Consider the following 22688-nt stretch of genomic DNA (forward strand, 5'->3'; position numbering starts at 1 on the left):
TTCACTCAAGTAAAAATTCACAATATTGCCCAAAAATTCGCCACACTTTCGTTAGCCTCCATATAATTTTCAATTTACTTCAATGGAACTCTCACCATAAAAAATTTCCCAGTCAATAAAATGTACCAGAACAATAACATTTCACCTAGGATATAATTTATGCCAGGCATTAAAAAGAAAAGTGTTGGCAAGCACATTGTCGTTAATTGTTGATGAAATAACCAACTAATCAAAAAAACTCTTGTTTTCTAATAATGTTACGAATATTAGCAACACTAGGGGGTACTGTCATCCCTCAGCCGATGCTAAACAGTGATATCATGCACATCCATAAATCAATCATTATGTATCTACATAAACGAATGAATAATTATGTCTACACATATGTACGTACACGCAGCGGAGAAGCAACGCACAAACACATGCATATATCTTATCTGTGGTGCTCACAAGAGAGGGCAATAATTTGTGCAAGTATTACTCACGCGCATATGAGAAGCTATAAACGTAGTTGTGGCTGGTGATTTTGTAGCTGATAACTAACTAGTAAGTTTTGGAATGGAAAAGTTTGGAAGTATGCAACGTGAAATCAAAAAGTATAAAAGGCCGCGACAGTAGGGGCGCGAGAGTTAGTTCCATTTAAGCTATCAATCAGTTGAGTTAAGCAAGCCATCAGTAAGAGAAGTATAAGTGTTATTGTGAAGTACCTTAATAAAGGCAATTTTTGCATTATTGAAGATTGGAGTTATTTATTCAACAGTTTAGTGATTCGAACCTAGCAGAAGGTTGCAAATAAGAGGATTTGCAGTAAATTCGTTACAATAATATTAATAACGGCTAGATATTTCGATAGGTTATACAACACTATGTAAAATATATGAAAATAAAAATTGCTTCTCGCCTAGCATAGCTTATAGCGAGCACTCTGCCGTGAGCCTAACACTTTCAAAACTTATACAAAGAAATTCTATGCACTACTTTTGGTTTGGCACTTTGATATTTAAATCTTTCTCACCCAGCACGCAAGGTAATTGAAAACTAAGTATCTTGGCACAAGAAATATTTTAACTCGAAGACAGAAGGAAGCAATTGCAAAAGAGATTTGGTTTCGAAAAAAATGTTTTTTATAAAATTATTCCCGTAGGTGCAAGCAGAACCCCTGAGGCCTGGGATCAAAACTCACACTTACTGAATCTAGGCTCTAATATGAAGTTTAAAAAAACTAAGCATATATAAAAATAGCACTAACAATATTTCCTAGTTTCATTTATGATTTACTGAGTTTTCCACATACATAGTTCGGCAACACCAGAACGCAAATTTTGAACCGTTTCTTACTAAAACCTGACTGCACTATCCATTTTATTCCATTGCAATCAACAACATAATGCTAGAACCAAGAGCTTATTGACCAAAACTAAGTTCACAACGTTTGGTTGGTGGAAGATAAGGACTTATCCTATGTCAAAATATAGTACTATTTTTGGGTTCATGCACATATATTTGTTTTTTCAGCTTGAATTAAAGGAAAGTCTTCACTATGTTTAGGAAACTTTTATATGGAAACATCCTTAAATTTTGTATTTTATACTAATAAAATAAAAAAAAAACTTGGTCCTTTTTTTCGATGAATTTTGGTCCCAAATTAAAACATGGTGTGGCAACCGTGTTCGCTTTATCGAAAATGGCTCACTTGTAGATACGAGGTTAACGAATAAACGGGACGATGTGTATGTGTATATTATGCATGATAAGTTTCTACATAGGTATATTGTAATTTATTCTGTGAAAGTACATAATGTAAACAAATATGTATAGCAAAAGCAAACACTTTTTTACTATTATCTTTACTTACTTGCGCTTACAATTCTTTAATTTTCAGTTTTGTCTTTTTCTAAACAACAGCTGTTGTGTGGTTATCTCGATGTAACCACCTAGTTTTGTGGGTAAACAATTATCCGGCTACTTTCGCGGGTAGAATACCAAAAGGGTGTAAAAGTTGCCACATGATTTCGTTACCGTGGTGAAGAATGTTGTTACCACACTAGAATCGGGTGTTACCGGCACTTTTTTTACTTTCGTCAATCGCACAAAAACAATTCATAAGTGGGTGGCCATCGCGAAAGTAGGGATTATCGAGAAGATCATTATGCAGTGTTCACATTAACTGCAAGACCACACTACATACATTAAATGTGTCGAAATGATGTACGACTGCTACATTAGTAGTATGAGAGTCAATATTTATGAAAATTAAGGGAGGAGAGGACACTAAATGCTCAGATTACCGAAAAATAGCTCTCACGCGATTCTAGTGGTAATGCTGAAGATTTAATTTACTTAGTTGCAGAAAGCGTGTATGAAATCTTTTACTTTTCCTTTTGGGTCGCAGATTCAATAAATAAACATAATTTCTTCACTCCCAATCAACTTAAAAGTTTTGATTTCTGTGTAAAATTACATACTTGCCACCCAGAAATATCACAGTTTCCAGCATTTGTCATAAGAACTGATAAACCAAATCAGTTCCTAATTTAAAATATGTTAAAATATTGCTCGCAAGTATATACAAATGACATTTTCCATCCAATGATTATAACTTCTAAGGGGAAAAATGTCATTACAGCAAAATGACCCGCTACTCGGCTATGCGAAAACGCATTGAGTTAAGAGGCCAGTACAACCTCAAATGCAAATTTTGTGGACGGTCTCATCCAATTCTGCTTTGCCTAATCTTTCGAGCGAAGAAACCGGAGTACCGTTTACGGGCGGTGCTCATTCATCGCTACTGCACGAATTGGCTGGCAGGTACTCATCGGTCTTACCATTGCACAAATGAGGGAAGATGTCTACGATGCAACGGCGACTATCACACTCTTCTCCATATCGACACATCAGTCAACCCCAGAAAATCAACAGGCAAACCGTCACGCTATTCACGCCATGACGACGGCGACGATGACGACGTTATTTCTATTGAAGCATCCGTGGTTGAAGTGGAGGCTAATCCCTCCCGCTCTGAGCTGGAGGAAGGTGAATTGCCGTCTCGGAAGCGGGAACCAGTGCTTCCCGCGGAGACAGGAATAAGGAAAGGGAGTCCGAAGCACTCCCTCCTATACGAAGCAGCGGGGCGACAATCAAACAACGGTTTAGACCATTGCTACAACATGAGAAACGGAAACAAAGTGCAACACAAGCACTTAAGCCATACCATCACCACCATGCTCACATACATCGCCACAACCAACATCAGCATCAGAGAAGAGTGGAACCCTATGCTTTCCAGCCTCTGGCCCGAAGTAATTTTCGATCCGGTGTTCAGGAACCCGCTGCGTTTCTGAGCCTCCAAGTCACCACCGCGATGTCGCCGACCGCGGTCATTAAAGTCGAATCAGGAGGTCGACTACATTTGATTCGGGCCCTAATTGACCCAAGCGCCAGCACTTCTACTATCGCGGACGGCCTGGTTAAAGACCTTAAGCTGAAAACTACGGCGACGAATAAACAAAAGGATTGCTTCATGAAAATTTCTGGGCAACTACGGGCATACGAGCACAGTTGCAATCCACGCTATAGTTCTGCAGAACTTTTGTAAGTGCTCACCGGCTAACGAGATTGACAGTGCAATCGTAAGAGCGTACTCTAATCTAAAGCTTGCCGACGCGTATTTTTACAATCCTGCCTCGGTTCGCCTAATACTAGGAGTAGACGTGTTCCCTAAGATGTACAGGGCCCTATTCCAGCAGGCACGATTGGTCCACTACTGGCTCAAGATACCATCTTTGGGTTTGTCCTATCCGGGCCTGTTAATTACTATACTTATTTAATAAAATTGTTAAAATCGTATACCTTTATATTCAGATTTTGGATTATTATATATGAATTGTTGAACTTTATATAATTAATTTGTTGAATTTATACATGCATTTCTTATACGCTAACCAACTGAATTTATAATATAATAAGTGCAACTGAAATTTTTAATACACGTACATAACTTTATTTATTTCTACAGGGGAACACTACCAACTTGTAACCCGCAATCTTGGTGGATGCTTGCTGTTCTTCTAGGGGATTGCTTATCGCAAGGGGGCCGGCATGTTTATGCCCACGGACCAAAATATAAATATTTTGTGTCGCCCTAGTATGTGAGATGTTAACATTATGTTAACAGCAACTGTTGACTACTTTAATCAAACAGTTAACTACAAGAATGGAAAGATATTACCGTTTTCAAGGGTTAGCGAAACTCTTGCAAACGGTGGCTTTTCCACTTCTTTTGTGATCACAGAAAGGATAAGCAGCAAATTCCGGCCACCACGATTCACGTAAGTCATACCTGAAATTAAATATACATTAATATATATATACAAGTTAGCACGCTGCGGCACCCAACACATTACATTCCCACACTCTATTTGTTCACGTGCCGCTGTATCAGCATAATTGCAGTCATACCATTTTGCAACCCAGCACCCTAATTCAAGGTAAATGATATTTCACCATATACACCTGTTGGAAACCAAATGATTAATACCACGTACTAATGGTTACGCAATAAGAATCATACCAGCAGGGCCAGACAGTAGCGTCAGCAAATTATGTTTCATACGATTGTGAAATACTTGCACATCAATAAGAATCATACCAACAGGGCCAGACAGCAGCGTCAGCAAATTATGTTTCACACGATTGTAAAATACTTGCACATGCCCTCAGTGCATGTAAACCGTGAGAAGCTAGGGCCTAAGCCAGCGCACCCCAAGGCAGCGGAGCAACAAGTCTATAAAAGGAAGCGGCGCGCATCAAAGTAGCAGTTGCATCGTGGACTACTAACCCGCTTGTTCTATTTCAATAAATTACTATAATCTGACTTTTCTGTGCTTCATTGTTGGCCCTTTAATTTTTTTATTGTTCAAGGACCTTCAGTCCTTTACTGGAACCCGAGCAGGGACCAGTAGTGAAGTAAATTGGAGTGAAGGATAATCAAGTGAAAAAATTAGCTAAATTAAAGCTATATTTAAAAAAAGAATTAAAAGCCAATAAGTGAAAGAAAAAATTAGCTAAATTAAAGTTATATTTAAAAAAGGAATTAAAAGCCAATAAGTGAAAGAAAAATATTAGCTAAATAAAAGCTATAAATTAGAGTGAACAATTAAATGCTAATCCTGGTTACGTGAGTAATACTTCTTGTTGTTTCCATATTTCTTCTCTTTCGTCTTCCAGGATGGATTCACTCCAGGTTACAGTTACAAATTTGACAGGTGCCGTGAATGCACTTATGGACCAAATAAATGGTCTGGAGAGGCGTGTATAGTGCTTGGACACACTCCAAAGCAGAATCGCTTCGATAGAAGCTGCTACCCAGGTGCGAGAAACGGTAGAAGTGCCAGTTCAACCCCAAGCTCCAGCAACTGAGGCGGAATTAAAGGCTATCTCGAGGCTTCCGGACTCCGTAAAAGAGTTACAAATTTTTAGTGGTAATCCAACGATGTTTGTGTCGTGGGTGCACACTGTCGAAAGCATCCTTAAGGACTTCGAGTCAGGGAAGAAAAAGCCCATCTATCGGGCAATTTTACAACACGTTCGCCAAAAGATACGAGGGCCCGCCGATACTGCCCTCGTTTCCTATAGTATTTTTAACACTGACTGAGCCGCCATAAAAGAATGTCTATCACTCCATTATGCGGACAAACGTGACATATGCACCTTGGAGTACCAACTCCACTAACTCTCAAAAGGATTCACGGCTTGATGACTTCTTCGGAGCCGCGAATCACCAATTTTCTCTAATAATTAATAAACTTAAAACTGAGAAATATTCTCCGGAGACAGTGTGGGTACTTATAGACACGTACAGGAGCCGCGCGCTGGATGTGTTCATCCGCGGATTGAATGGGAATCTCTCAAAGATGCTCCTGGTTCAGCGTCCAAATACTCTACCCGAGGCATATTCAAGGTGCCTCGAATTACAAAATACAAACTTTAGAAATTACACGGTGCATACTACGCGATTCAATAATCGCATCATCGCACCAATGAACACCATGCCAGAACGCATGCATGGCCAAGAGGGCAACAAGGCACCTCCGCTACCACCTAGGACGACATATCGTCCCCAGGAGCGTCGATATCCCTTTGAAAAAAGAGGTGGATACACCGTACCAAAACGAGATCCTCCAACAACCTCTCAGCCACCCATCGAGAAAATGGACGTAGACGAATCTACCCAATCCCGTAAGGTAAATTATATGAATACACCGCATCCTTTTAAACGAGGTGCAAAGTCAGCCAATCTTCCGCGGAAACAGCAAAGGCTGTTCAACTTAGAAACAGAAAGCACCAACGACAAAGTGAATAACTACCTACAGAAGGCACAAGATGCACAGGAGAAGAATTTTTTATCCGACGGCCATCTAGCGTACCTTACATAGAGTACGTACTCTGCCTGACGGCCGTATCCTAGATTTTCTCATCGACACCGGTGCCAATAAAAATTTCATCAGCCGAACGGTCGTAAAGCAAGGTAATCCGGTCGAAACCCCTTTCTCCGTAAAATCAGCTGGCGGAAACATTCTCATAAAATAAAAAATTAATTTGAAACTATTTAAAGACATAAGTAATGACTCTGAGACAACATTCTTTGTGCTCCCAGGATTGACGTCATTTGACGGGATCATAGGAGACGACACACTTAGGGATATAGGCGCTATAGTTGATAGGAAATCGAACATCCTGAAAGTAAACAAATACAAAATTCCATTGAAAGCTCGCACATCTACGCAAGTGAATTATACGTTGTCTAAAGATCTCCCTCCTGAGACAGAAGGAAAATTGTGTAACTTTATTGACAAATTTAGCGATCTTTTCTTACCCCTTAACGGGACGGAATTAGTAGACACTTGCGTACGAGCTGAAACTGAGACAACAACCCCCGAACCCATTTATAGCAAAAGCTATCCCTATCCTTCTTGTATGAGGGAAGAGGTCGACTGACAAGTGTACGAGTTGTTAGAAGAAGAAGTTATCCGACCATCCAAGAGCCCATATAACTCTCCTATTTGGGTGGTTCCTAAGAAACCTAAGCCCAATGGGGAGAAACAGTACCGAATGCTGATAGGTTACAAAAGGCTTAACGCTGTAACGATCCTTGACACCTACCCTATTCCGGATATAAACGCCACCTTTTGTAGTCTTGGCAACTCTCGCTAATTCACAACCATTGATTTAACTTCTGGGTTCCATCAAATCCCTATGAAGGAATCCGACATACCAAAAACTGCTTTCTCAACGATGAACGGAAAGTATGAGTTTTTTAGATTACCTTTCGGCCTTAAAAACGCACCGGCCATTTTTCAACGCATGATCGACGACGAATTGAAACAATATATCGGCAAAATCTGCTATGTTTACATAGACGATATTATTGTGTTTGGTAAGGATGTTAATGATCATTTGAAGAATGTCGAAATGATATTTTCTCAATTGCTACGATCCAATCTTAAAGTGAATTTAGAAAAAACACATCTCCTACAGACTGATGTTGAATTTTTAGGGTACATCATCACTTCTGAAGGAGTTCGTGCCGATCCAAAAAGACGGAGACCATGAACTCAATTTTGCCACCATGCAATTTGAAGGATCTAAAAAGTTTTTGGGAATGACCTCCTACTATCGGAAGTTCATTCGGGACAATGCCAAAATAGCTAAGCCATTAACAAACCTATTGCATGAGCAGGAAACAAGGAATTCTAGGCTTAACGCACGTCGCACAGAGCCCCGAAACTTTGAATCCGGGGATGGCCTATTTATAGCCAATAAACAAATAAAAGGCAAACTCGTGCATAGATCATCTTCCGGTGGTCCGGGATGCAAGTTCTATCTTGTAGTTGAGAAGTTGTAAAAAGCCCAATCAAGTGGTTCAACTCCACAAGGAGGTCTCTATCGCTTAGTTGATGTGAAGTCACTCGTGCCATGAGTACCTAGGTCATTTGCAATCATTAAAGTTTAAGGCTAAAAGGAATCAACATGAGCCTTCCATCAGCCGAGTGAAAACGCTTATATTCCAATGCAGTAAACTTTTTTTTTTGAAAACCATATCTGAGAGCAAATAATGTTTAATGAAGTTTTAATATTATACACCACTCCTCGTGGCATATACAAAAAGAGGAAAAAAAAATTCCACAAAGTGGATGTAAAGAACGTATAAGATAACATTGGTCAAGAGGTTAATGAGAAGCTTAAGATCATTAGAATCCGGAGGTCCGGATGCGAGCGTTAACACGCCTGTAGCCGTTGAAGTTATAGTGGTTCAATTCCTTTTTTCTCACTGGTGTGGGGTAACTGATTCGAAGGGGTTAAATTCCCCCAAAATGATCTTCTGCTTACTTGCGTGAAGTCAACCATGCCATGAGTAAGTCGTTTGCAATTATAAACGATTACGAATAAAAGGGATCAACGCGGACCTTCCATAGTCAAATTAACACCTATATTCCAATGCAAATGAAAAAATATGCGTCACAAAATATAAGTTGCAAAATAAATGCAAGTATAAGCTGCTAAAAAGGCGGCAAACATGCGTAAAAAGAAATGCCAAAATAAAAAAAAATAAAAAGGAAAAAAATAAAGAAAAAATATAATAAAAAAAAAGGGAATGGAGATTCTCTCTCAAAAAAAGAAAAAAGAAAATAAAAAAATTCCTTTGCATGAAATTTACTAACAAATTAACAATTCAAAATATTTCATAACCAATAACACTAATCGAATTAGAAACTTGCAACTAATATAACCAACTACTTCACTACTGGGTTCCCAACTAATGGAAATAGAAAACCTTCTTAACATAATAGACTTCACCAGCTTTTACTAATTCACCTTCTACTATGCAACTCGAATGAGGATAAATTCCTAGAATATTCTTAAGAAATTTATTGTATGAATGAATGACTGTTTGAAATTTGATAGACTAGCAAAATAGACACTAAGATGATACAATTTTTACTAACATTACTATAATTCATAGCATCTGCCTCTGCGCAACCACACACTCTCATGAGATATTTAAAATAGACTCACCATTGACTTCTATACGAGATGGGTACGGTTGGATCATCGATGGACACTTTAAGCTCATTCACATAATAGATTTGGAGCGCTATGACTTCGCAACGGCTCAACTGGAACGTTCATTAATCAACCTCAATGAAACAACAACAACAACGGAGGTACTACTGTTCCAACTAAATATAATTCACATGCACTTAAACGAGCTAAGAGGGCACAACTTTGCGAGATCGAAGCGATCCATTAATTGGATAGCGTCTGCCTGGAAATGGGTAGCTGGATCACCAGATGCCACCGACTGGGATAAGGTCCTCAGCAACGAGAACTCCCTTAATCAAAATAATAACAGACAATACAAGGTAAATAACGCAATCTTCAAGAAAACTAACGAATTATTGCAGAAGCTAAACACCATTGTGACGATCACAAATGGCGTTGTTGAGCGGAGAACCAGGGAGAGGCCCGAACAGGATGTGCAAAGCAAAATAACCATTCTGAAGGAAGATATAAACGAGCTGATACGCACCTGCCAAATGGCCAAGGCTGGCATCGTCAACAGCAATATTTTAAGCAAGGAAGAAGTTAACCAGCTTGTTGGCGAGATCGACGTCCTTCCATAGAGTAATGCCAACGAAGCCATCGAGTATAGTAAACCCTCGATCTACACTAACACCACGCTATTGCTGTATGTTTTATCTCTGCCTAAAGTCACAGAAGAAATGTTCAACCATCTTATCACACAAGCTAATTTTCGGAGGGGCCATCGGATAGAATTGGCCTACAAAACTATCCTTACAAGCAAACGGGAGACGTATGGTATAAAGGGAGATTGTTTGCACCCATCCTCTGCAATGGTATGCGAAAGGAAATCCTTGGAATTGTTACCGGAGGCCGGTTGTTTGGCGCGCCTCCTCAAGGTCGGAGAAACAAGTTGCCCTTACTTAACATGCAACGCACCCACCATCGAAATAATCACAGAGGATACCATTTTCCTGGACAATTTCGTTGGCACCAAAAGTTCAGGTAAAACCACTGCTAATCTTAACGGATCCTATATTCTACAGGTAGACAATGAGACAAAAACCAGACATATTAAAGCAATACCACCTCAGAGGTTCAGGTGTTCCCACCAATCCTAACTAGTGTCACGAACCACACCATGGCTTTAATCCTCGATCTGGTACATGGGATGGCAATAAACAACTTGAAAATATTGAAACTCCTTAAGTCTGAGACGAATTGGTTCATGTTATCCGAGGGATCGGGACTTCTACTACTTATGATACTAATTTGGTTTATCTGGAGGAAAATCACAGCAAGGATCAACTTACCCGAAATAAAAATTGAGAACCGACTTAGTCGAAGGATCGAGAAACCCCCTTCGCCATCTAATCTGCGGGACGCACATATTTAATGGGGGAGGAGTTAACACGCTGCGGCACCCAACACATTCCATTCCCACACTCTACCTGTACACGTGTATCAGCATAATTGCAGTCATACCATTTTGCAACCCAACACCCTAATTCAAGGCCAATGATATTTCACCATATACACCTGTGGGAAACCAAGTTCATGATTGGTACCACGTACTCATGGTTACGCAATAAGAATCATACCAGCACGGCCAGACAGTAGCGTCAGCAAATTATGTTTCACACGATTCTGAAATACTTGCACATCAATAAGAATCATACCAACAGGGCCAGACAGCAGCGTCAGCAAATTATGTTTCACACGATTGTGAAATACTTGCACATGCCCTCAGTGCATGTCAACCGTGAGAAGCTAGGGCCTCAGCCAGTGTACCAAATATTGCGCACCCCACGGCAGCAGAGCAACAAGTCTATAAAAGGAAGCAGCGCGCATCAAAGTAGCAGTTGCATCGTGGACTACTAACCCGCTTGTTCTATTTCAATAAATTACTGTAAATCTAACTTTTCTGTGTTTCATTGCAGGGCAAGTTGGCCCTTTAATTTTTTTATTGTTCAAGGACCTTCAGTCCTTTACTTACACACATATATATAACTAACACATTACTATATCATATTGTAATTAATTAAACAATTTTGCATATTTAATTAATTAAATAAATAATATTATAACGTGAAAGCTAATACCACATTATTGATTTTTCATTTATCTTATCGGACGAGCCCAAGGTCTCCTGCTCCCTCGAACAATCAGGTTGCTTGTATTTATTATGCTACCAATTTTCTATCCTTTGGGATTAAAACGAGCGCGACATGTCTTATTGCAAATTTATTAAGTGATTTATTTATAATAAGGTTCTTTCTGTGACTCTTTATTTTCTCCATTCTTGTTGGAAATGCTGTTATTGGCTGGTTTCTTAGTTTCTTTTAGTATTTTGCATTTCATCCAAAATTTTTCTTCATTACTTATATTTGAGTTGTGCAGAGATGCATGAGCATCCAAAAAGATTATGTAAATTCTTGGTTTGCTATTGAACTTAGACAGCGCTGATAAAGCTGTACCGAGAAAGTTTAGTGCTAATTGAAGTATTTTTAGGGTTACTGTTTGGAAGGGGATTTTATTTAATAAGGTATTAAAGTTGATCTTTACATTTTGTTGAAATGAGGTTTTATATACGCTCTTGAATGCTTTTAGCTGTCTAAATTTATTTTTTATATAATTTTTGAGCATCATAGCTATTGCGATAATCAATAGTATGAATACGCATATCAAAACAGTCAACAAAACCTCAGGAATATTTGGGATATTTGTTGCTTCTACTTCAGCTGTTGTCTCATATTTAACTATTCTGTTCTCTGTTATTTTATTTTCAGAATTTCCTGAATTTTCCTATTCAGGTATGGCTATCATAATGCCGTTTGCTAATTTTTTCCACCAAGGCATTGTGAAAAGAAAAAAATTCCTGTTTCTTTGAAAAAATACTAATTTATTAAAAATTCTTTTTAGGATTTGTGGAAACTGATTTTAAAGGTTTAATAATTTCTAAACATGCTTTCTAATTTAGGCACTAATAAAATATCTTGCTTTTGTTTTTATTCTATTTATTTTTGAACCTAAAGCATTCCATTATAAAAAAATTTTTTATGCTAATATTTTTAACATTTAAGTATAATTTATTTTTCTTACTGGATAAGCTTTACAAAAATATTGGAATTTAAAAATTACTTTCTATTTTTTTCTATGCTATTTTGTGCTTTAAACCCCTTTTTTCATTTTATATAATCCGCCTCAGCATTTTAGTTCTTTCCTTAGTTCTATTCTATTTTTCATCGTAGTTGTTGTTGTAGCAGTGCTTCGCCCCACCTAATAGTTGCGACCGATCACAAATGGTCATCAATATCCTCTAATGGGGGTCCAAGGAAACTTGCTGTTTCAACAGGAGTGGACCATAATGAAAGGGGTTTTAGAGGCGTTGATCCACATTACAATTAAAGATATGGTTGGTGTCATGTGGGGGCACATTGCAAGCGGGGCATACATTTTGTATGTCGGGGTTGATTCTGCATAGCTAAGAGTTTAACCTGTTACAGTATCCAGAACGAAGTTCAGTTAGAGTGACTCGCGTTTCCTTGGGGAGTATGCGTTCCTCTTCCGCAAGTTTTGGGTATTGTTCTTTGAGTACTGGATTCACCGGGCAATTCCTGTCATAAAGGTCCGCCGCCTGTTTTTGGAGTTCACCAAGGACCTGCTTGTGTTTTTTGCTTCATACGGCTGAGTTCTCGGGTGCGGTATTTCCTCAAAATGCTTACGGAGATGACTCCTTAAATCCCTAGGCGGTGTTGGCTCATCAATCAGATGGCTGTTGGGATGCCCAGGTTTCTGGGTATTCAACAGGAACTGTTTGGTTAGCATCTCATTTTTCTCCCTGATGGGGAGTATTCTCGCCTCATTATGTATATGGTGTTCTGGGGACATAGGAAGACAGCCCGTGGCGGTTCTGAGAGCAGTATTTTGACAGGCCTGTAGCTTCTTCCAGTGGGTAATTTTTACGCTTGGCGACCATATAGGGGACGCGTAGCATGCAATCGACTGGCCAATTGCTTTGTATGTGGTAATGAGCGTTTCTTTGTCTTTTCCCCAAGTACTGCCAGCAAAGGATTTGAGGATTTTATTACGGCTCTAGATTTTCGGTACAATTCCGGCTGCGTGCTCACCAAATGTAGATCCTGATCAAACGTCACACCCAAGATTTTTGGGGTGTAGGACAGTCGGTAGCGTAGTGCCATGGACGTGGATGTTCAAAATGGTCAACATTTGGAACGTCCATGTTGTAAATAAGGTCGCGGAGGATTTAGTCGGTGATAATTCTAGGTTTCGCGAGGCGAAAAAACTAGAGAGATCAGGGAGGTAGCCGTTTATTCTGTTGCAAAGCTCATCGATCTGTGGGCCTGGGCCTGTGGCCATTATTGTCCAGTCATCGGCGTAGGAAACGATAGTAACTCCTTCTGGTGGCGAAGGTAGCTTAGATATGTAGAAATTAAATAAAAGTGGGGATAGGACACCACCCTGTTGCACCCCTTGTTTAATTTTCTTGGTTTTGATGTTTCATTTCTAAAGTGTACCGATGCCTGCCGACCACCCAGACAATTTGCGGTCCACCTTTTAAGACATGGGGGAAGGGTAGACCCTTCCAGGTCTTGCAGTAATGTGTCATGGTTGACCGCATCAAAAGCTTTTGATAGGTCTAGCGCAACGAGTACTCTTCTATGGTGGGGGTTTTGATTTAAACTGCAATTTATATGGGTGCTGATGGCATTTAGCGTGGTGGTGGTGCTATGGAGTTTTCTGAAGCCATGCTGATGACAGGCTAGCTGAAAATTTGCTTTAAAGTAGGGGAGCAAAATGTCTTAAAGCGTCTTGCTATTACGCTCCAAGGGAACTTCCTTTCTCAATTCCTTACATAACTTCTTATATCGGCCTCGAAGTTTTGCATTGAACGGGCGTTTGCTGCACTTATTTCCAAGCTTATTTTTTAAGCGTATCTTATTTACAATTCCTTACTAATCCAAGGTTTTAGCTTTTTGGCTGAACTACGAAGAGTAAAGGAAAAAGTTGCATACCTTATGTGACTCTTAAAGACATTTTGAAATATATTGTATGCATTGGAAACAATATCTTCCTCATACACTTCCTCCCAGGACTCAAACCGCAATATTTCATTTAGTGATTCGAAATTTATTTTGGTAAAGCCTGTGTTTGCAATTTTATCAATATTACTATTAACGATCATATCATATTATGATCTGTAATACTCAAATCAAAATTTATGCTAGTGAAACTATTGAAAAGTTTGCAACTACTACGATAGAAAACGTGGTCGAGACAGGTCCCAGAAATACTTCGAGTTGGTGCATTCAAATATGATACTGGACTATAATTTGCCATTAGTGTAAGATGCGTATCTATTGTGGCATTATGGTTTATTATGTCAAGATTAAGGTTGCCTAATACAAGATTAAGGTCGCCTAATACAATAGCTTGAGACTCAAGCCAGCAGACACTTCGTGAAAACACGACCTACAGCTTCCGAATGACTTGGATAATTGATATTACATTTATTGGCAATTTAATACCACAAAAAAAATTTAAAGCTGCTTCCGGTTCCGAGAAACGGGAGTGTCTGCTAGCTTAAGACTCAAGCCAGCAGACACTTCGTGAAAACACGACCTACAGCTTCCGAACGACTTGGATAATTGATATTACATTCATTGGCAATTTAATACCGCAAAAAAATGTTTAAGCTGCGTCCGGTTCCGAGAAACGGGAATGTCTCCTAGCTTAAGACTCAAGCCAGCAGATACTTCGTGAAAACACGACCTACGACTTCCGAACGACTTGGATAATTGATATTACATTTATTGGCAATTTAATACCGCAAAAAAAAATGTTTAGCTGCGTCCGGTTCCGAGAAACGGGAGTGTCTGCTAGCTTAAGACTCAAGCCAGCAGACACTTCGTGAAAACGCGACCTAAAGCTTCCGAACGACTTGGATAATTGATATTACATTTATTGGCAATTTAATACCGCAAAAAAAATTTAAAGCTGCGTCCGGTTCCAAGAAACGCGAGTGTTTGCTAGCTTAAGACTCAAGCCAGCAGACACTTCGTGAAAACACGACCTACAGCTTCCGAACGACTTGGATAATTGATATTACATTTATTGGCAATTTAATACCGCAAAAAAAATTTAAAGCTGCGTCCGATTCCGAGAAACGGGAGTGTCTGCTAGCTTAAGACCCAAGCCAGCAGATACTTCTCGACAATACGACGTACAGGTCCCTAACGACTACAATAATTTATACCTCATTGATTGCCTAAATTTTTCGTTGTCCTAAACAATATTTTCTAATAGCACGAGATAGCAGGAGATCTACCCAAGTGCGTACATATGAAAACAGATATGTACAATGGGCATGCCAGGGTTGCCGTTTGGATACAATTGTATACATTTGAATACATTTTTAATGAGTGGATACAAAGATACCAAAAATCTAAAATGTATACATTTTTTATTGGAAGATTCAAGCTCTGCCCCTGTCATGGGAACTACAAATTTTCAGTAAGATTTCTAAAAAATGTTTGAATACGCAGTTTTATAGTAAATCAAATTTTAGAATGATATTTATTTTTTCCTTTATATCTATATTATATATATAGATAAACCGTATTTCTTCTACATAATTATTTTGTTGGTATTAGTTTTGTTTAAAATAAGTAGTGTTTGTAAAAAAAACGTATAAACAATAACAAAGTTTAAATAAACGCGTTTCGATATGTTAAATAGAAAAACCTTTATAACAGCGACATTTATTTAAAACTGAGCGCTCATGAAATTTAATAAAATTCAGTTGTGTGATCCATTTAGCCAAAATAGTGCGGTGATGTTTTGTTTTAAATATTATTAATTTCAGAATTTTGTTTCACACATTATATAAAATTCAGAGGAAATGACTCAAAAACTATGTATCAATCTATTAAAACGAATTGATAAATTTTTTAGAAGTGGTACACTTTTGGAACAAAAAAAATTGCGCGAGTGGCAACGCTGGAACATACATTCATGCTAGCGAGCATACTTACTACAAATGATTTGAGCAATGAGTAAATTTAGTTGCGTGAATATGTTGATCATTGTTTACTATATAGTTTGGCAGATTAAATAGAGCTTATGTTGCGAATAGAGTGGAAGGCAGTGGACTAGGCAGTCGAATGTCATATAATGAAGGAATTGGTGTTCGGAGTTTTTTCAAAATTTGCCCGAAATCCTGAATCACAAAAGGAAGTGTAGTTAAGTACGAAAATGGAAAAATGTAGTTAGGTTTTGCTCTTTTTTTACCAGGAGATTTTCATTTTAAAAATGTAATATACAAACCAATGTTCATTCTATTACTTTTTTAGCAGGAGATTTCCATTTTAAAAATGTAATATATAAACCAATGTTTTTTTTTTTGGTTAAACGGCGATAGAAATTCTTATATTTTTTAAGAAATCCAGGAAACTTCAAGAAGAACCCTAAGTTTTTAATTATTTGTGTTCTGCTTTGACGTTGGCTGTGTGATGCTTATAGATTGAAGCAATTAAAGCGCGTGTATTCAAAGTCAGACGTAGACGCAACTCAAGTGCCAAAACGACTCACCTTAAGCTTCGTTACTTCACGTGTTATTTATCATTATTATTTAAAAATGTTGGATCTCGTAAGAAGCTAAATTTAGGCAAGAAACACACGAGACATAGCTTCGTAGACGCGTAAAAAATATGGAATGCAGCAACGATTTTCTACGCCTCAAGATTTCTTATGCTGTACCTAATACGCGCCTCGTGTGCATCTTTCCTTAGATTATTGTCAAAGAAAAAATGCTTTGTTTTTTAAGCTTTGCTAATATTCACAAACATGTCCACTAATATGGCTATCGCTTCCATACTACTATTTCATTATTTAAAAAAAAAATTAGTTCTGAAAAATGCAACCTTGTCACATGCGTTCTCAAACACGGTTGCCACACTGTGTTTTCATTTAGGACCAAAATGCATTGAAAAAAAGACCAGATCTCAAAAAAAGGACCAAATTTTTGGTTTTTTATTGGTATACAAACAGTTGAGATGTTTCAATGGTTTAATATATAAAATTTTAATAAAGTAGAAACTTTGTTTTAATTAAACTGCACAAAACAAAAATAAAGTGCACCTTTAGGTATTATATGTTCACATTTCTAGGATTAGTCTTTGTCTTTCACCAACCAAACGTTGTGAACCTAGTTTTGCTTGATTGCAATGGAGAAAGTGCATAGCGCAGTTAGGTTCTATTAAATAACGGTTAAAAAATTTGCGTTATGGCAAACTCAGTAAATCGTTTTATAGATGTTTACTTTTTCCCTAACAGTTTAAACTTCATATCAGAGCCTAGATTCAGTAAGTGTGAGTTGGAACTCAGACTAAAAATGAAGCGTCTTAAAAGTTTCAACTGTGTAATAACTGAATACCGATCGAAATATCTAACCACTAAAACAAGTATTTTTCTCATAAGTCCTTTGTTTCATCAAAAATTAATGACAATGTGTTTGCCCGAACATTCAACACTTCCCTTTTTAATGCCTTGCCTAAATTATCTACCGGGTGAAATATCATTGTCCTGCTACATTTTATAGATAGAGCAATTTTCGTGGTAAGAATTCCATTGAAGTGTAAATTGGTTAGGTATTTCAATTATTTTATACGATGTTTAATGATTAAGTTGAAACACGACTTTTCTGGTCTTTAGATTTACCGGAAGTGCCGGCCCCCATATTTATTTTCAAGGTTGCCCTCTATTTTCATATCGATAGTTTTACAAAATTTTCAATAGGGTTGCTTAACTTCTAATAACTTAAGCTACATGTACATAATGGGTTTACAGAAGTAAATTGAAAATTATGTGTGGGTAATAGATTTTCCGAAAATTTTATTAGCAGAATTTTGAATTTTTTTCAGTGAAAAAGAAATAAAAGTACCAAATCCCTGCTTAACAAGAACCAAAATTGAGAAAAAGGGACCATATGTGGTTGAAAAGGGCCATTTTTTGTCCAAATGGACTTAGGTGGCAACCGTGTTCTCAAATGCAAGCTTCCACATCAAATACATACACATATAAGTACTTCGACATTACGAAATACATTGTCGCGTTGTAAGCCAAAGTATTTTTGCATAAAACCTTTTTGACCACCACAAAACCACAGATTAACGGGCCGATTCTGAGCGTTACCGGTAAAATAGTCCCCAGAACATTATGTAACCGAAAATCGTTTCCAGTTCTTTTATTCGCGATTCTGGCCAAAGTGGTAACGCTGTCATCATCGAAAAACTCACCAATGTCTGTGGTGAAATTTAAAAGTTGGTTTTCTTCGCTTTATCCATGGCGGAGCGATACAAAGTGGCAGCATGCGACAGCTGAATAGAAACTTTTTTATTTGATTTGATACATCAACTTCCGGCGCAGTTCGATTTTGACATTCGTCCATCGAATTTACAAAAACAAAGTACATGGAATTTTTATTTATGTTTGTAGGTATATCACCATGCAGCCACCTTGTATGGTTCCGCCATGGCTTTACCGAAAATGTGTCACTCGTAGATACGAGGTTAACAAATAAACGAAACGATGTGTATATATGTACATACATGCATACGAGTTTACATAGTTATATTGTAATTTATTCTGTGAAAGTACATAATGTATACAAATATATAATATATAGCAAGAGGCAACACTATTTTACTATAATCTTTACTTATTTCCGTTTACAATTCTTTATTTTTCAGTTTTGCCTGTTTCTAAACAACAGCTGTTGTTCGGTTATTTCGATGTAACCACCTACTTTTGTGGGTAAAAAATTATCCGGCTACTTTCGCGGATAGAATACCAAAAGGGTGTAAAAGTTTCCACATGATTTCGTTACCGTGGTAAAGAATGTTGTTACCACACTAGAATCGGGGCGTAAGTGTAAAATTTCACAAAAATAATAAATTTTTTCGAAAAATCACACCGAATCACTGCAGTCCTTGTTTACGAATTTAGAAACAATGAGAATGACAAACACGAACGAGTATGAAATATAATGTCAAAATGTATATGCACATGGTTGTATTTCAATGCACGAAAATGCTTTAAAAACGCATGAAATTGTTAAATTAAGTTGAAAAAAATGTTAAAAACTTTAATATAAATAAAAAGCTTCTTTTAATAACAACAAATACGCCTTATATATTTTATTTATACATCAATTGGTAAGGTTTATCTCACTTTAAAATTGAAGCTAATAATCTAAAGTTTTTTTTTGAAATTGAGTCGAGAACTGTGCGTGTGAATGTGCGAATTTCACCGATCAGCTGTTAGTTGCGCTACTTGGTAAAATTTACAATGATGTTGATTGTGTATGTGTTAGCACAAACTGATACGTTGCTACTATAACGGTTTCTAAAATACATTTCGCTCTACTATTTTTCGAAAATCAGAGAAAAGTTTGTATTTCGATATGTTTCAAATGGCATGCGCGCAGGATTTCTGCATCCATTTTGTCCAAATTCTATCCTATCAAATGTTTCTATTTGATGTAAAAATAAAACCCTCACCAAAGTTTGGTCCTATTACTCCACCCTAAGTGGTACCCGAAAAACGGATTTCCCCTCTAGTTTTAAGGTCTTGTACAGGCTACAAACTATTTTTATGATTTTTTTTTCTCTAATCATATCATTTACAAACACTCTTTAATATATTGAGATCTTAATTACGATTTTTTTTTCCAAAAGTTATGGCCATTTGAAGTTGTGTTCTTTGACGAAATTGTGTAAACAGTTATTTGACACTTAAAAAGTGTATTGAAATGATAAAGCATAAATTCACATAGCCATAACTAAAACAATATAATAATAACATAAATTCGTAATTAAGGTATCAATACCTTAAGAGTGTTTTCAAATGATATGATTATAAAAAAATCATAAAAACTTTTTGTAACATGTACAAGACCTCAAAACTAGGCAAAACGGCACATAAAAGATTTTCGTAAAAAGTTGAGTCAATTCAGGTTAGGACAAAAAATAATTTTTCCTATGTTAACGAAATGGGAAAATAAATAAAAATATCGTACCCCGTAGAGTGGAGTTATAGGACCCATCCTTGGTGATGGTTTTTTTTTTAATAAAATAGAAACATTTGAGAGAATAGAAATTGAAAACTTTTTTTTTCTCGGCACACCCTAAAGCACATATATACATATATATGTACCCGTTATCAGAAATCCTGCGCGCAAGCAGGAAAATACAAATACGAAATATGTACAAACTTGTCTCTGATTTTCGAAAGAAAGAAGACCGACATGTATTTTATAAACCGTTATAGTTGCAAACATCATCAACACAAAAACAATCAACATATTGATGCAAGTTAACAGTACACTTCCCACAGTGCCCTTATGGCAATCATAAACAAATATTCCATTTCTCAAGCCACTGGCATTTCAGTAAGCAGACTAAACAATTATTGTATTCTCAAGCCACTGGCATTTCAGTAAGCAGACTAAACAAAGATTATATTTCTCAAGCCACTGGCATTTCAGTAAGCAGACTAAACAAATATTATATTTCTCAAGCCACTGGCATTTCATTGAATAAACATTCCATTTCTCACGCATCGGTTTTCAAGGGCAAATCCGATGCAACGCTTATATTGTAAATATTGAATTAAGTTATAAATAAGAGCAATTTTGGAAAATAAAGTCAGTTTGGAATCTGAGTTTGGTGTCAATGTTACATTCTGTAACTAACCATATAAAATTCTTATTATTTTTTAAAAACCCCTCCTAAAGTAGGAGGACGATAATTTGCAACTAAATTTACGCATTACTTAAATCATTGTATGCGCGCTAACATGTACATTGTACATGTGTACATATGTATGTATGTATGTTCATACGTAGTTTCGCGAAGCGTCTGCTGGCTTCAGACTTAGGGCCCATTACTGATACTTAGCATAGACTTGACTTGACTTGGCGTAAGCTTGGCAACTTAGCACCGATTATACTCCACTTAGCGCATACACTCTGCCATCATAATCAATAAATGTCAATTTGTATGGTAAGATGTCAAAATGAAATGGAAACAAACAAATGGCATCTCAAAATGTAAACGTCACTTAGAACTTACATAGAAAATCAAAATTCAACAGACTTCTAAGTCAAGTTAAGTGTTGCTAAGTTTTGAGTAGTCAGTAACGGGCCCTTTAAAGCCCCGTCACATACGTAAGCATTTTTTCGTATATGTAGATGCGTTTAACTCAATCCTATGCATCATGCGTACTAAATATGTTAGAAAGTAAATTTTTTGTACCTATAGTGAAAATGTTTATAACAATGATTCGCAAAATTTTGAATATTTTATGGAGTTAATCGATGTGTGCACTGAGAGGCTCATATATTACTTATATTTACCACCGATCTTGACGATTTTTTCAGACATCACTGTATGCCATGGATGCTATCATCTGATTATATGGTAGATCAAAAATACCTGCTCACCAAATTTCAATAAGATATACCAAAATTTCACCAAGTCCTTAAATCATGTTAAAAAAATACTGGAGGGTTTATATCTTACACAAACTTTTCGAGAATTAGACCAAAGTAAATATATCAATTTATTTTCATTAAAAGTATAAAAACTGTATTTTTTAAAAATTTTGAAATTCTACCAAATTCATTCTATGAATTTTCATTACAGCAAGGTCATGGCGATTCTAACGACATATGGAGAGTATTTTCCGTTGAAGCCAGAATCAACGAAAGCATCAAAACTGTTACAACAAAATTCTTGCTTATACATTATTTACAAAATTGCGCATTGACCGCAACTGGAAGGCAACTTCCCAAGTGGGGATTTGAGCAGCAGGAAGTTTCTTGTAATACCAATATAAGGGATAAAAATGCGATTTGGAACGTTGAAGAGAACCAAAATAACAAACGTAAGTATGTATGCATGCAAGTTGAAGTTTTCGAAAATTGTAGACATTAATATATTAACCTTTTTTGATATTATCGATATTGACAGTCCTTTGCTGGATATATATACGCTATGTTTCAATAAAAATACCTGCGGATACCGACCTGAGGGTTGCCAGATGGGCTGGATTTGGCTAGACTGTTCAGATATTTTGCTTCATGTCCAGATTCCAGATTTTAAAAATCTTATGCATACCAAATCAGTATACGGATCCAATACAAAGGTTTTTTTGTCTGTAACGAAATTCTGCACAAACATTGTTTTAAACTATTGAACTTGATTTATCCCTACAACAAAACAAACTAGTTCCGTACTAGCGCAGAGCTATCTCAATAAGGAACAGGATTAGTTCTAGTTCTGCCCCCTTGCAGCGCTTTCCACTGAAACTTTCAAACTTATGATATCCTAGGAAAAGGCAAGGGGGACACCCCTTGCCGCGTCCTAAATTGTTCAGCCATACGTGGATTTAAATAATCGCAGCCTCTGATTAATTAATTCAAATAAATAAAACTCAGACTTCAGCGCTGTTTTGTGTGTGGCCTCTCTTCGTTTAATTGGGAATCGGCATTAACACAAACAAGACTCCACTGGAAGGCCCATGTT

General features: G+C 37.1%; 1 protein-coding gene across 5 annotated transcripts in view; it reads left to right on the forward strand.

Annotated features, from left to right (window-relative positions):
• Positions 1-22688, forward strand: part of tw (Protein O-mannosyl-transferase 2) — a 2413568-nt gene that overhangs the window by 1346506 nt on the left and 1044374 nt on the right. For all 5 annotated transcript variants that reach the window (XR_010948728.1, XR_010948727.1, XM_067760058.1 and 2 more), the window contains exon 9: positions 21807-22047. Coding sequence is in view for 3 of the 5 variants with exons in the window: in XM_067760058.1 (XP_067616159.1) it covers positions 21807-22047 (241 nt within the window). In the remaining 2 variants the exon portion in view is untranslated. The remainder of the gene's footprint in view (positions 1-21806; positions 22048-22688) is intronic.

Source organism: Eurosta solidaginis, chromosome 1, assembly GCF_040869045.1.
Source record: "Eurosta solidaginis isolate ZX-2024a chromosome 1, ASM4086904v1, whole genome shotgun sequence".
Taxonomy (NCBI): Eukaryota; Metazoa; Arthropoda; class Insecta; order Diptera; family Tephritidae; genus Eurosta; species Eurosta solidaginis.